At 45.2% G+C, this 15969-nt stretch overlaps 1 protein-coding gene across 4 annotated transcripts in view; it reads right to left on the bottom strand.

Moving 5' to 3' along the window:
• Window positions 1-15969, bottom strand: part of LOC135512050 (disks large homolog 5-like) — a 137191-nt gene that overhangs the window by 34977 nt on the left and 86245 nt on the right. For all 4 annotated transcript variants that reach the window (XM_064933658.1, XM_064933659.1, XM_064933656.1 and 1 more), the window contains exons 12-18: window positions 5195-5379; window positions 4798-4923; window positions 4363-4495; window positions 4040-4167; window positions 3730-3905; window positions 2288-2391; window positions 80-172 (exon numbers count right to left, since the gene is read on the bottom strand). In XM_064933658.1, the coding sequence (XP_064789730.1) occupies window positions 80-172; window positions 2288-2391; window positions 3730-3905; window positions 4040-4167; window positions 4363-4495; window positions 4798-4923; window positions 5195-5379 (945 nt within the window). The remainder of the gene's footprint in view (window positions 1-79; window positions 173-2287; window positions 2392-3729; window positions 3906-4039; window positions 4168-4362; window positions 4496-4797; window positions 4924-5194; window positions 5380-15969) is intronic.

Raw genomic sequence — 15969 nt, 5'->3', positions numbered from 1 at the left:
AAGATATCCCTAATGGCATCCTATTCCCTATATAGTGCACTACTTTTGGCCAAAACCCTGGAGCACTCCCTTAACTCACCTTGATGAGAGAGACGCTGAGAGCATCTCTGCAGCTCCGCAGTAAAGCTTCACACTCAGACAGTGACTTGTTATCTAGTGCTATTCCATTTATCTGTGGAGGGGAAAATGAGGTTATAGCCGGGAAGCAAGCAGGTCTTCACTTAAATACTCCCAAGTCCCAAATGGCCTCCTATTCCCTATGTACTGCACCACTTCGCACTACTTTTGACTAGGGCTCTGGTCAAAAGTAGTGCACTATATAGGGAATAGGAGGCCATTTCAGACGCAGACCAAATTATTTATAAATGTATAGAGTCACCACAGTAATATGCATGCAAACTGTCTGGGGATCCATGAATGTGTTATGAAATGCAATTAAGATATGATGATGCAAAACTACAAATGGGAGAATCCGGTTGGTCATAAACAACAAGCTGAGATTTGCATACAAAAATATATTATTAACATGTGACCATGTATTTAAAATATACAGTGAGGAAACAGTAATAACAACAGAATAACAGAATAACAACAAAAACATCCAGAAAAACACATGTCAAACACATGTCAAAAATGTTATAAATTGATTTGCATTTTAATGAGGGAAATAAGTATTTGACCCCCTCTCAATCACCTGGCTCCCAGGTGTCTTTTATACAGGTAATGAGCTGAGATTAGGAGCACACCGTTAAAGGGAGTGCTCCTAATCTCAGCTTGTTACCTGTATAAAAGACACCTGTCCACAGAAGCAATCAATCAATCAGATTCCAAACTCTCCACCATGGCCAAGAACAAAGAGCTCTCCAAGGATGTCAGGGCCAAGATTGTAGACCTACACAAGGCTGGAATGGGCTACAAGACCATCGCCAAGCAGCTTGGTGAGAAGGTGACAACAGTTGGTGTGATTATTCGCAAATGGAAGAAACACAAGAGAACTGTCAATCTCCCTCGGCCTGGGGCTCCATGCAAGATCTTACCTTGTGGAATTGCAATGATCATGAGAACGGTGAGGAATCAGCCCAGAACTACACAGGAGGACCTTGTCAATGATCTCAAGGCATTCAGTGGACAACCGGGTGAAAGTGTTGTGGTCAGATGAGACCAAAATGGAGCTCTTTGGCATTAACTCACCTCGCCGTATTTGGAGGAGGAGGAATGCTGCCTATGACCCCAAGAACACCATCCCCACCGTCAAACATGGAGGTGGAAACGCTATGCTTTGGGGGGGGGTTCTGCTAAGGGGACAGGACAACTTCACCGCATCAAAGGGACGATGGACGGGACCATGTACCGTGAAATCTTGGTTAAGAACCTCCTTACCTCAGCCAGAGCATTGAAAATCACAATGACCCAAAACACATTGGCCAAGGCAACAAAGGAGTGGCTCAAGAAGAAGCACATTAAGGTTCTGGAGTGGCCTAGCCAGTCTCCAGACCTTAATCCCATAGAAAATCTGTGGAGGGAGCTGAAGGTTTGAGTTGCCAGACGTCAGCCTCGAAACCTTAATGACTTGGAGAAGATCTACAAAAAGGAGTGGGACAAAATCCCTCCTGAGATGTGTGCAAACCTGGTGGCCAACTACAAGAAATGTCTGATCTCTGTGATTGCCAACAAGGGTTTTGCCACCAAGTACTAAGTCATGTTTTGCAGAGCGGTCAAATACTTATTTCCCTCATTAAAATGCAAATCAATTCATGACATTTTTGACATGCGTTTTTCTGGATTTTGTTGTTGTTATTCTGTCTCTCACTGTTCAAATAAACCTACCATTAAACTTATAGACTGATCATTTCCTTGTCAGTGGGCAAATGTAAAAAATCAGCAGGGGATCAAATACTTTTTTGCCTCACTGTATATATTCATGAAGTATGAGTACTAATCTAGGATTAGGTCCCCACCTAATCATTCATTTGGGGGCGGCAGGGTAGCCTAGTGGTTAGAGCGTTGGACTAGTAATTGGAAGGTTGCAAGTTCAAACCCCCGAGCTGACAAGGTACAAATCTGTCGTTCTGCCCCTGAACAGGCAGTTAACCCACTGTTCCTAGGCCGTCATTGAAAATAAGAATTTGTTCTTAACTGATTTGCCTAGTAAAAAAAAAAAAAAAAATCTAAACAGCTAAACTGATCCTAGATAAGCACTCCTACTCAGATACGCTTTATGGATACAGGCCCAGTAGCAAAACAATATTAGCTTTCATAATAAAATCAGGTGTAATGTGATACGTACAGCGATGAGTCGATCTCCGACTGTGAGTGAACCCTCCTTGGTTGCTGGAGAGCCCGGAGTGACCCCAGCTACAAACACCCCACACTCCAGCCCTATATCACTGGCTGGAGGAGACAGGGAGGATAACGTCACGTCTTCAGCACACACACATTTCATTATCCTCCTCATCACAATCGTCATCATCAATCTAGTGTTGGATACTGATCATACAATGACAGAAGTTTCATATTTTGCATTCCATCCAAAAATGGATGTTAAGTGCTTGAGCAGGGCGATACGCACTAAGAAAATAGGGTTCCGCAAGGGTTCTTTGGGAAGAGTGATGGTTCTATGTGGAACCATAATAACTCCAATAACCCTTTGAGCTCTTCAATGATTCTTTGCCGTTCAGAAAAGGGTTATTTGCTCATTTAGTGACAATTCAAATATAGGGGCGGCGGCTCATTAGAATATTTTGGGGCACGGTTTGCTCACAGCTCTTTTGGTGAAACCGTGAGTGACAGTGTGATTCCAGTTTATCTAATGTGTTGTGTTATGCTATTACATATTATATATGACAGTGTCTTGTGAAAGACTGATGTATGGCCTTGTGTCAATTGAGAACTGATGTCTAAATCAGTAGATGTTAAACCTCTCCTCAGGGAGCCCCAGCTGTTCCAGAGGTAGCACACCTGATACAACTTGTCAATTAACACAATAATAAAACCTTTGGAATTTGAACAATATAATATGTCTAATCAGAAAAAAAAACAGTATTGTTCTTCAAACTGTTTTTTGTAGAACCTTTGAGATTGAGATAAAGGTTCTGTAAAAGAACCATTAAAAAGAGTTATATACGGCATCAGAAATGGTTGTAATGACAGCAGAATCCTTTTTGGTGCCCTTTTTGAATAGTTCTTTATAGCACCATAAAGGTTACATGATTAACCTTATGAGCATGCTTCTTTATAGAACATTCAAAAAGAGGCATCAAAAAGGGATCCGCTATGGTTACAAGTCAAAGAAGACTTGTTTGGCTCTTATATAGAACTGTACCTGTACACAGCCAATCTGTAAATAGCACACCCAACTACCTCATCCCCATATTATTACTTATCCTCTTGCACCCCAGTATCTCTACTTGCACATCATCATTTGCACATCTATCACTCCAGTATTAATGCTAAATTGTAATTATTTTGTCTCTATGGCCTATTTATTGCCTTACCTCTCTAACCTTACTACATTGGCACACACTGTACATAGATGTTCCTATTGTGTTATTGACTGTATGTTTGTTTATGTGTAACTCTGTGTTGTTGTTTTTGTCGCACTGCTTTGCTTTATCTTGGCCAGGTTGCAGTTGTAAATGAGAACTTGTTCTCAACTGGCCTACCTGGTTCAATAATATTTAAAAAAGAGATATTTTTCTTGTGTGAGGTTTTGCTGTATATGAGTGCTACCTTTGTATCCTGTGAGGTTGATCTCAATAGGAGTGATTAAACGTCCTCCCAGAGATTTCCTCCTGCGGACCACCATATTGATCACTCCTTCTCCGCTCAGCACTGCCTTCAGAACCTGCTTCCTGTCCTTATTGGTCAGGTCCACATTGTTAATCTTCAACAGCCAATCATTCACTCTGTAGAGAGAAGTGCAACCAATAATTGACTTTGTAGAGAGAAGATGCAACCAAGCAGAACTGTAAACAGTGGATGATTAATAATAACAATATGTTTTTCAAAAGTAGCAAGAAGGCCATTAAGTGTGATTTACCTTAACCTTCCTTCAGCAATACCTCCTCTGTCCACCTTACTCACAAATATCCCACGGTCTCCTGGTAAATATGGCTCATTCATCCCCTCGGCAACGTCAAAACCAAGTGCTTTTAAATCCATGTCCTCCTGAAATAACGTAAATAAAGCATTACTATTTCCTCATTAAAAAGGCGCATCTGATCTAAAATGTGTCCATGGTTTGCTTGTCTGAATATTACTACTGTTTTACTCCTGTATTCATTCTTTGTGGTTGGCAATAGCACAAAGTAATGCATGTGGAATTGGCCAAGATAAATAGCTTGGTGAGCGCTAAACACTTACTCTGTTTTTCTCAAACTCCACAACTTCCGTCTCCCACTCCAAAGAGTCTGTGTCGATGGCTGAATCATGTGAATTATGAGCCATCAGCTGATGAAAACTGGCCTCCTTTTCCAACTGGTCTTCAATCCTTTCTCTGTAGAAAGAGAGAGAAACTTTGAAAACAACCTTTACATTTGAAGACAAACTTGTGCATGTACAGACAGCCAGTCGTTAGATACACATTTCAACCACTAGGTGGCAATAAAACCTGGTTATAAATGACACTGTCTGTCAGAGCACCAAAACCTACAGTACTTCAAATCAAGTTACAGAACTGGCAAAGTTAAATAATAGGGTTCTATTATTGTACTGTAAATAGTTTTCAGAGGTTTATATTCTGATGTGGATTGATGGAGAAATGGATGGATGGAGGATGTAGAAGGATGAATAACTCACTTGAGTTCCTTAAGTTCGCGTGACGCATCGTTTTTCTGTTTCCTGGTATCATCTAGGTTTCTCAATGCATCTGCCAGGTCGCTCACCGCTCGGTCCCTCTCTCTCCTCAGGTTGTCACATAACGTCCTGACAGACACATACACACAGGGCGTCATCTACATCAATTCATACATTGCCTTTCAAGCTTGTCCCATTTTCTGTAAATATCCAATAATCACCCACAATTCTGTGGAAATTTAAGACCGAGCCTTTCAACTAATTTTCCGGCACTGGCCACTGATCCTTGAGTCTTCAATATCGATATAAAGTGTGTTTCTTAGCTATCTTCCTGACAGGTTCTAGGGGCCACGTGCTATGGAATGCAAGATGTTACTCTATTTATTCTCTCTCTACTCACCGAATACTCTCTCTCTCTGCCACTATCTTGTCTCTCTCCTGAAAGGCCCAGTCGCGTCGACACTTGGCCACCTCTGCTTCCTGCGTCGCCTCCTTCAGCTCCTGAGACATGGCTTCATACTGCTTCCTCAGCACCTCTATCTCCTTGTTGGCCCGCTCCATGTCCAGGGTTGTCGAGTCTTGTTTCTGATGAGGAGGAAATGGGTGTAGGTTGAAGTTGCCCCTAGATGCTGATCTTGGGTCAGTTTAGTACCCCCCCCCCCCTAAGATAAGATTGGGGGTGGGGGAAGCTTATCCTAGATCTTTACATAGGAGAAACTTCACCCCGGAGAGAGGAAATACACAACTATATGACATTGTTTTTATGACGAACTACACTCAGTGGCCAGTTTATTATGTGTACACCTATCTAGTGCGGGGTCAGACACCCCTATGCCTCCAGAACAGTCTGAATTCTTCAAGGCATTGAAATGTTGCTCAATTGGTATCAAGGGACCCAACATGTGCCAGGAAAACATTCCCTACATCATTACACCACTGCCACCGGCCTGTACCGTTGATATCAGGGCAAGATGGGGCCATGTACTCATGCTGCTTACGCCAAATCGCAATAGGAACCGGAATTCCTCGGACCAGGCAATGTTTTTCCACTCCTCAATTGTCCAGTGTTGGTGACTGCGTGCCCACTGGAGTGTGTGGAGCGAGTGTGTTCCGAGATGACGTTCTGCACACCACTGTTAGCTTGCACGAATCTTGTCATTCTCCTTCGACCTCTTTCATCAACAAGCTGTTTTCGACCACAGGACTGCCACTGACTGGAGGTTTTTTGTTTGTCGTACAATTCTCGGTAAACCCTAGACACTGTCGTGCGTGAAAAGCCCAGGAGGCCAGCCTGGCACTGCCGCACTAGTTTTGCCCATTCTAACGTTCGATCTGAAAGCCTCGATACCAGTCTGCCTGCTTTACAGTACATAGCAAGCCTTGGCCACAAGACTCACTGTCTGTAGGAGCGAACCATTTTCGTGAACGGGGTGGTGGCCCTAATAAACTATATATTTCAAGCACACGAGTGCTTTCAGTTAAAAATATTAGGTGAATGTGTTTCCTCATAGGAAAACTGGAATTTAGAGTTAATATTTAAATTCCAACTTCCTGATTTGATTGAATTGAAAATGGAATTGACCCCAACTGACTTGTTGTGTAACATTTTGTTTGAGTGCATCCTATGGATTAGATTATAGATTTGGCTGTGAAGTGGGACAGACAGGGATGTGACGGCTGGTTGTACTTTTTTCATTCCAGCTGTGCTCACTGTGCTGTGCCCTTAACCCAGGGTAACCCCGCCAAGCAGGTGCCACATAGCAGGGGATTCATAAAAGATTATCCAGCCAGCCACCACGATGGCAACAAGGAATGGGACCATTTTAAAAACAGACAGACATACACCACCAATTCTACCACAGTATTTCTACATCCCAAATGGCACCCTATTCCTTATATACAGTGCAATCGGAAAGTATTCAGACCCCTTGACTTTCTCCACATTTTGTTACATTACAGCCCTATTCTAAGATTGATTAAATACTTTTTCCCCCTCATCAATCTACACACAATACCCGATAATGGCAAAGCGAAAACAGTTTTTAGAAATGGTAGCAAATGTATTAAAAAATAAAACCAGAACCTTTGCTATGAAACTTGAAAATGAGCTCAGGTGCATCCTGTTTCCATTGATCATCATTGAGATGGTTCTACAACTTGATTGGATTCCACCTGTGGTAAATTCAATTGATTGGACATGATTTGGAAAGGCACTCACCTGTCTATATAAGGTTCCACAGTTGACAGTGCATGTCAGAGCAAAAATCAAGCCACGAGGTAGAAGGAATTGTCCGTAGAGCTACAAGACAGGATTGTGTCGAGGTACAGATCTGGGGAAGGGTACTAAAAATTGTCTGCAGCATTGAAGGTCCCCAAGAACACAGTGGCCTCCATCATTCTTAAATGGAAGAAGTTTGAAACCACCAAGACTCTTCCTAGAGCTGTCTGCCCAGCAATCGAGGGAGAAGAGCCTTGTTCAGGGAGGTGGCCAAGAACCCGATGGTCACTTTGACAGAGCTCCAGAGTTCATCTCCGGAGATGGGAGGACCTTCCTGAAGGACAACCATCTCTGCAGCACTCCACCAATAAGACCTTTATGGTAGAGTAGCACATTGGTGCGGCTAGCTTCTGGGTTAAGCAAGCAGTGTTGCTTGGCAGGGTTATGTTTCGGAGGAGGCATGGCTCTGGACCTTTGCATCGTCCGACTCCATACGAGAGTTGCAACGATGGGACAAGAGTGTAACTACCAATTGGATATCACGAAATATGTTTATTTCGTGATATTATTTTTATAACATTTTTATTTTTGTAATATTTTCTGGTGTGATGATTGAACTCTTTGGCTTGAATGCCATGTGTCACATCTGGAGGAAACCTGACACCATCCCTACAGTGAAGCATGGTGGTGGCAGCATCATGCTGTGGGGATATTTTTCAGCGGCAGGGACTGGGAGACTAGTCAGGATCGAGGGAAAGATGAACGGAGCAAAGTACAGAGAGATCCTTGATGAAAACTTGCTCCAGACCGCTCAAGGCCTCAGACTGGGGTGAAGGTTCACCTTCCAACAGGACAATGACCCTAAGCCCACATCCAAGACAACGCAGGAGTGGCTTCGGGACAAGTCCCTGAAAGTCCTTGAGTGGCCCAGCCAGAGCCCGGACTTCAACCCGATCAAACATCTCTGGTGAGACCTGAAAATAGCTGTGCAGTGACGCTCCCCATACAACCTGACAGAGTTTGAGAGAATCTGCAGAGAAGAAATGGGAGAAACTCCACAAATACAGGTGTGCCAAGCTTGAAGCGTCATACACAAGATGAGGCTGTAATTGCTGCCACGTGTTTCAACAAAATATTGAGTAAAGGGTCAGAATACTTATGTAAATGTGATATTTCAATTTTTTGTTTTTTTATGAATTTGCAAAATTGTTGTTTTGACATCATGGGGTATTGTGTGTAGATTGATGAGATATTATTATTTTTTTTAATCCATTTTAGAATAAGGCTGTAACGTAACAAAATGTGGAAAAAGTCGAGTGGTCTGAATACTTTCCAAATGCACTGTAGATATTAGGTAGAAAATAGAATATTTATGGGCAGAACTGAAAAATTGTATGTGAGCAAGGAGGCCAACAAACCTGACTCAGTTACACCAACTATGCCAGGAGGAATGGGCTAAAATTCACCCAACCTATTGTGGGAAGCTTGTAGAAGGCTACCCGAAACGTTTGACCCAAGTTAAGTGATTTAAAGGCAATGCTACCAAATACTAATGGAGTGTATGTAAACTTCTGACCCACTGGGAATGTGATGAAAGAAATAAAAGCTGAAATAAATAATTCTCTTTACTATTATTCTGACATTTCACATTCTTAAAATAAAGTGGTCATCCCAACTGACCTAAAACAGGGAATTTTTACCAATGATTAAATGTCAGGAAATGTGAAAAACTGAGTTTAAATGTATTTGGCTAAGGTGTATGTAATCTTCCGACTTCAACTGTAGGTATTTATAGTTGTCCACATATTCTAAGTCAGAACCGTCCAGAGTAGTGATGCTAGGTGGGCGGGTGCGGGCAGCGGTCGGTTGAAGAGCATGCATTTATTTGTACTAAATTTACTTTGATGATGTCAGCCTATCAGAAGCTTCTAAAGCCATGACATCAATTGTTCTGAAAATTACTTGTGTCATGCACAAAGTAGAAGTCCTAATCGACTTGCCAAAACTATAGTTTGTTAACAAGACATTTGTGGAGTGGTTGAAAAACGAGTTTTAATGACTCCAACTTAAGTGTATGTAAATTTCCGACTTCAACTGTATATACAGTGGGGCAAAAAAGTATTTAGTCAGCCACCAATTGTGCAAGTTCTCCCACTTAAAAAGATGAGAGAGGCCTGTCATTTTCATCATAGGCACACTTCAACTATGACAGATAAAATTAGGGAATAAAATCCAGAAAATCACATTGTAGGATTTTTAATGAATTTATTTGCAAATGATGGTGGAAACTAAGTATTTGGTCACGTACAAACAAGCAAGATTTCTGGCTCTCACAGACCGGTAACTTCTTCTTTAAGAGGCTCCTCTGTCCTCCACACCTTATCTGTATTAATGGCACCTGTTTGAACTTGTTATCAGTATAAGAGACACCTGTCCACAACCTCAAACAGTCACACTCCAAACTCCAATATGGCCAAGACCAAAGAGCTGTCAAAGGACACCAGAAACAAAATTGCAAACCTGCACCAGGCTGGGAAGACTGAATATGCAATAGGTAAGCAGCTTGGTTTGAAGAAATCAACTGTGGGAGCAATTATTAGGAAATGGAAGACATACAAGACCACTGATAATCTCCCTCGATCTGGGGCTCCACGCAAGATCTCACCCCGTGGGGTCAAAATGATCACAAGAACGGTGAGCAAAAATCCCAGAACCACACGGGGGGACCTAGTGAATGACCTGCAGAGAGCTGGGACCAAAGTAACAAAGCCTACCATCAGTAACACACTACGCCGCCAGGGACTCAAATCCTGCAGTGCCAGACGTGTCCCCCTGCTTAAGCCAGTACATGTCCTGGCCCGTCTGAAGTTTGCTAGAGAGCATTTGGATGATCCAGAAGAAGATTGGGAGAATGTCATATGGTCAGATGAAACCAAAATATAACTTTTTGGTAAAAACTCAACTCGTCGTGTTTGGAGGACAAAGAATGCTGAGTTGCATCCAAAGAACACCATACCTACTGTGAACCATGGGGGTGTAAACATCATGCTTTGGTGCTGTTTTTCTGCAAAGGGACCAGGACGACTGATCCGTGTAAAGGAAAGAATGAATGGGACCATGTATCGTGAGATTTTGAGTGAAAACCTCCTTCCATCAGCAAGGGCATTGGAGATGAATCGTGGCTGGGTCTTTCAGCATGACAATGATCCCAAACACACCGCCCGGGCAACAAAGGAGTGGCTTCGTAAGAAGCATTTCAAGGTCCTGGAGTGGCCTAGCCAGTCTCCAGATCTCAACCCCATAGAAAATCTTTGGAGGGAGTTGAAAGTCCGTGTTGCCCAGCAACAGCCCCAAAACATCACTGCTCTAGAGGAGATCTGCATGGAGGAATGGGCCAAAATACCAGCAACAGTGTGTGAAAACCTTGTGAAGACTTACAGAAAACGTTTGACCTCTATCATTGCCAACAAAGGGTATATAACAAAGTATTGAGATAGACTTTTGTAATTGGCCAAATACTTATTTTCCACCATAATTTGCAAATAAATTCATTAAAAAACCTACAATGTGATTTTCTGGATTTTTTTCTAATTTTCTCTGTCATAGTTGAAGTGTACCTATGATGAAAATTACAGGCCTCTCTCATCTTTTTAAATGGGAGAACTTGCACAATTGGTGGCTGACTTAATACTTTTTTGCCCCACTCTATATATATATAAACTCAGCAAAAAAATAAACATCCCTTTTTCAGGAACCTGTCTTTCAAAAATAATTCATAAAAATCCAAATAACTTCACAGATCTTCATTGTAACGGGTTTAAACACTGTTTCCCTTGCTCAATGAACCAAAAATAATGAATGAACATGCACCTGTGGAACGGTCGTTAAAACACTAACAGCTTACAGATGGTAGGCAATTAAGGTCACAGTTATGAAAACTTAGGACACTAAAGAGGCCTTTCTACTGTCTCTGAAAAACACCAAAAGAAAGATGCCCAGGGTCCCTGCTCATCTGTGTGAATGTGCCTTAGGCATGCTGCAAGAAGGCATGAGGACTGCAGATGTGGCCAGGGCAATAAATTGCAATGTCCATACTGTGAGATGCCTAAGACAGAGCTACAGGAAGACAGGACGGACAGCTGATCATCCTCACAGTGGTAGACCACGTGTAACAACACCTGCACAGGATTGATACACCCGAACATCACGCCTGCGGGACAGGTACAGGATGGCATCAACAACCGCCTGAGTAACACCAGGAACGCACAATTCTTCCATCAGTGCTCAGGCTGTGCGCAATAGGCTGAGAGAGACTGGACTGAGGGCTTGTAGGCCTGTTGTAAGGCAGGGCACCAGACATCACCGGCAACAACGTCGCCTATGGGCACAAACCCACCGTCGCTGGACCAGACAGGACTGACAAAAAGTGCTCTTCACTGACGAGTCACGGTTTTGTCTCACCAGGGGTGATGGTTGGATTTGCGTTTATCGTTGAAGGAATGAGCGTTACACCGAGGCCTGTACTCTGGAGTGAGATCGATTTGGAGGTGGAGGGTCCATCATGGTCTGGGGCAGTGTGTCACAGCATCATCGGACTGCGCTTGTTGTCATTGCAGGCAATCTCAACGCTGTGATTTACAGGGAAGACATCATCCTGCCTCATGTGGTACCCTTCCTGCAGGCTCATCCTGACATGATCCTCCAGCATGACAATGCCACCAGCCATACTGCTCATTCTGTGTGTGATTTCCTGCAAGACATTAATGTCAGTGTTCTGCCATGGCCAGTGAAAAGCCCAGATCTCAATCCCATTGAGCACGTCTGGGATCTGTTGGATCGGAGGGTGAGGGCTAGGGCCACTCCCCCCAGAAATGCCTGGGAACTTGCAGGTGCCTTGGTGGAAGAGTGGGGTAACATCTCACAGCAAGAACTGGCAAATCTGGTGCAGTTCATGAGGAGGAGATGCATTGCAGTACTTAATGCAGCTAGTGGCCACACCAGACTATTACTTTTGATTTTGACCCCCCTTTGTTCAGGGACACATTAATCCATTTCTGTTAGTCACATTTTTTTTTTACCTTTATTTTACTAGGCAAGTCAGTTAAGAACAAATTCTTATTTTCAATGACGGCCTAGGAACAGTGGGTTAACTGCCTGTCTGTGGAACTTGTTCAGTTTATGTCTCAGTTGTTGAATCTTGTCTGTTCATGCAAATATTTACACGTTAAGTTTTCTGAATAAAAACGCAGTTGACAGCGAGCGGACATTTATTTTTTTGCTGAGTTTATATATATATATGGAATAGGGTGCGATTTGGGATACAACTATGTTTCAGCCTCTATGCATGTTTCAAAGTGTAACACTGATACTGGGGAAGTGATGCTGAGCAATAGTAGTAGTGAAGCATTGGGGCATTGAATTATGGTCCAGAGTAAATCAATCCCGTTCCATTTCCTGTGGCTGTTGGGCAGTAATGAAGTGCTTTGTATCGTGGCAGGCAGCACTTTTATACCCACTATGTGTCAAAGTCAGAGACATGATTTCCACTTCGATTGCTGGTCATTTCATAATGTAGGGATCTTTTGACTTCTACCTCTGTAATAAATTCTGAAAGACAACCAGAGACAGAAAGATTGACACAAAATGAAATGAAGCAGGGACAAATGTGTTGTAAGAGCCATGGAGAAGCGCACAGTCGGGGGGCCGGAACATCATTTCAAATAAATTGTAGATTGCAGCTTGACCGCAAGAAGCCAAAACTGTTATAATATTTGACTAAAGCATTATAATTTCACACCTTGCTCACATTTGTATACAATCACATCTCCCTAATATTATTCAATTAATCCTGCCTAGCCTGTATGGCCTGACTAGCCTGTATGGAATGACTAGCCTGTATAACCTGTCGAGCCTGTATGGCCTGACTAGCCTGTATGGCCTGACTAGCCTGTATAACCTGTCGAGCCTGTATGGCCTGACTAGCCTGTATGGCCTGACTAGCCTGTATGGCCTGACGAGCCTGTATGGCCTGACTAGCCTGTATGGCCTGTATAGCCTGCCGAGCCTGTATGGCCTGTATGGCCTGACTAGCCTGTATGGCCTGACTAGCCTGTATGGCCTGACTAGCCTGTATGGCCTGTATGGCCTGACTAGCATGTATGGCCTGACGAGCTTGTATGGCCTGTATGGCCTGTCTAGCCTGTATGGCCTGACGAGCCTGTATGGCCTGACGAGCCTGTATGACCTGTCTAGCCTGTTAGCCCTGACTAGCCTGTATGACCTGTCCAGCATGTATGGCCTACCTGACCTGTATGGCCTGTATGGTCTGCCTAGCCTGTATGGCCTGACTAGCCTGTATGGCCTGCCGAGCCTGTATGGCCTGACGAGCCTGTATGGCCTGACTAGCCTGTATGACCTGACGAGCCTGTATGGCCTGACTAGCCTGTATGACCTGTATAGCCTGCCGAGCCTGTATGGCCAGCCTAGCCTGTATGGCCTGCCTAGCCTGTATGGCCTGCCTAGCCTGTATAGCCTGCCTGACCTGTATGGCCTGCCTGACCTGTATGGCCTGCCTAGCCTGTATGGCCTGCCTAGCCTGTATGGCCTGCCTAGCCTGTATGGCCTGCTTAACCTGTATGGCCTGCCTAGCCTGTATGGCCTGCCTAGCCTGTATGGCCTGCCAAGCCTGTATGACCTGCCTAGCCTCTATGACCTGCCTGGCCTGTATGGCCTGCCTAGCCTGTATGGCCTACCTGGCCTGTATGACCTGCCTGGGCTCTATGGCCTGCCTGGCCTGTATGGCCTGCCTAGCCTGTATGGCCTGCCTAGCCTGTATGGCCTACCTAGCCTGTATGGCATACCTGGCCTGTATGGCCTGCCTAGCCTGTATGGCCTGCCTAGCCTGTATGGCCTGCCTGGTCTGTATGGCCTGCCTGGTCTGTATGACCTGCCTAGCCTGTATGACCTGTCTGGCCTGCCTAGCCTGTATGGCCTGCCTGGCATGTATGACCTGCCTAGCCTGTATGACCTGCCTGGCCCGCCTAGCCTGTCTGGCCTGTCTAGCCTGTATGACCTGTCTAGCATGTATGGCCTGTATGACCTGCCTTGCCTGTATAGCCTGTCTAGCCTGTATGGCCTGTATAGCCTGTCTGGCCTGTAAAGCCTGTATAGCCTGTATGGCCTGTATAGCTTGTATGGTCTGCCTGGCCTGCATGGCCTGTATGGCCTTTCTAGCCTGTATGGCCTGCCTGGCTTGTATGGCCTGTCTAGCCTGCATGGCCTGACTAGCCTATATGACCTGTCTGGCCTGTCTGGCTTGTATGACCTGTCTGGCTTGTTTGGCCTGTCTAGCCTGTATGGCCTGACTAGCCTGTATGACCTGCATAGCCTGTATGAACTGTCTGGCCCGCCTAGCCTGTCTGGCCTGTCTAGCCTGTCTGGCCTGCCTAGCCTGTATGGCCTGCCTGGCCTGTATGGCCTGTCTAGCCTGTATGGCCTGTATGGCCTGCCTAGCCTGTATGGCCTATCTGGCCTGTATAGCCTGTATGGCCTGTATAGCCTGTATGGCCTGTCTAACCTGTATGGTCTGTATAGCCTGTATGGTCTGTATAGCCTGTCTGGTCTGTATAGCCTTTCTAGCCTGTATGGCCTGCCTGGCCTGCATGACCTGTATAGCCTGTATGGCCTGCCTGGCTTGTATGGCCTGCCTGGCCTGTCTAGCCTATATGACCTGTCTGGCCTGTCTAGCCTATATGACCTGTCTGGCCTGTCAAGCCTGTATGGCCTGCCTAGCCTGTATGGCCTACCTAGCCTGTATGGCCTGTCTAGCCTGTATGGCCTGTCTAGCCTGTATGGCCTGTCTAGCCTGTATGGCCTGTATGACCTGTCTCGTCTTTATGGCCTGTCTAGCCTGTATGGCCTGCCTAGCCTGTATGGCCTGTCTAGCCTATATGGCCTGTCTAGCCTATATGGCCTGTCTAGCCTGTATGGCCTGTCTAGCTTGTATGGCCTGTCTAGCTTGTATGGCCTGTCTAGCCTGTATGACCTGTCTAGTCTGTATGGCCTGTATGACCTGTCTAGTCTGTATGGCCTGTATGGCCTGTCTAGTCTGTATGGCCTGTCTAGCCTGTATGGCCTGCTTAGCCTGTATGGCCTGCCTAGCCTGTATGGCTTGCCTAGCCTGTATGGCCTGTTTAGCCTGTATGGCCTGCCTAGCCTGTATGGCCTGCCTAGCCTGTATGACCTGCCTAGCCTCTATGACCTGCCTAGCCTCTATGACCTGCCTAGCCTGTATGGCCTGCCTAGCCTGTATGTCCTGTCTAGCCTGTATGGCCTGTCTAGCCTGTATGGTCTGTCTAGCCTGTATGGCCTGTCTAGCCTGTATGTCCTGTCTAGCCCGTATGGCCTGTATGTCCTGTCTAGGCCGTATGGCCTGTCTAGGCTGTATGGCCTGTCTAGCCTGGAATGGCATGTCTAGCATGTATGGCCTGTCTAGCCTGTATGGCCTGTATGGCCTGTCTAGCCTGTATGTCCTGTCTAGCCTGTATGGCCTGTCTAGCCTGTATGGCCTGTATGACCTGTCTAGCCTGTCTAGCCTGTATGGCCTTTATGGCCTGTCTAGCCTGTATGGCCTGTCTAGCCTGTATGGCCTGTCTAGCCTGTATGGCCTGTATGACCTGTCTAGCCTGTATGTCCTGTCTATGCCGTATGGCCTGTATGTCCTGTCTAGGCATTATGGCCTGTCTAGGCTGTATGGCCTTTATGGACTGTCTAGCCTTTACGGCTTGTATGGCCTGTATGGCCTGTCTAGCCTGTATGGCCTGTCTAGCCTGTATGGCCTGTATGGCCTGTCTAGCCTGTATGTCCTGTCTAGCCCGTATGGCCTGTATGTCCTGTCTAGGCCGTATGGCCTGTCTAGGCTGTATGGCCTGTATGGCCTTTATGGCCTGTCTAGCCTG

The sequence above is a fragment of the Oncorhynchus masou genome, chromosome 24 (genome assembly GCF_036934945.1).
Source record: "Oncorhynchus masou masou isolate Uvic2021 chromosome 24, UVic_Omas_1.1, whole genome shotgun sequence".
NCBI lineage: Eukaryota > Metazoa > Chordata > Actinopteri > Salmoniformes > Salmonidae > Oncorhynchus > Oncorhynchus masou.
Note: the sequence above shows the minus strand (reverse complement) of the source record. Positions and strands in the feature narration are given on the sequence as shown.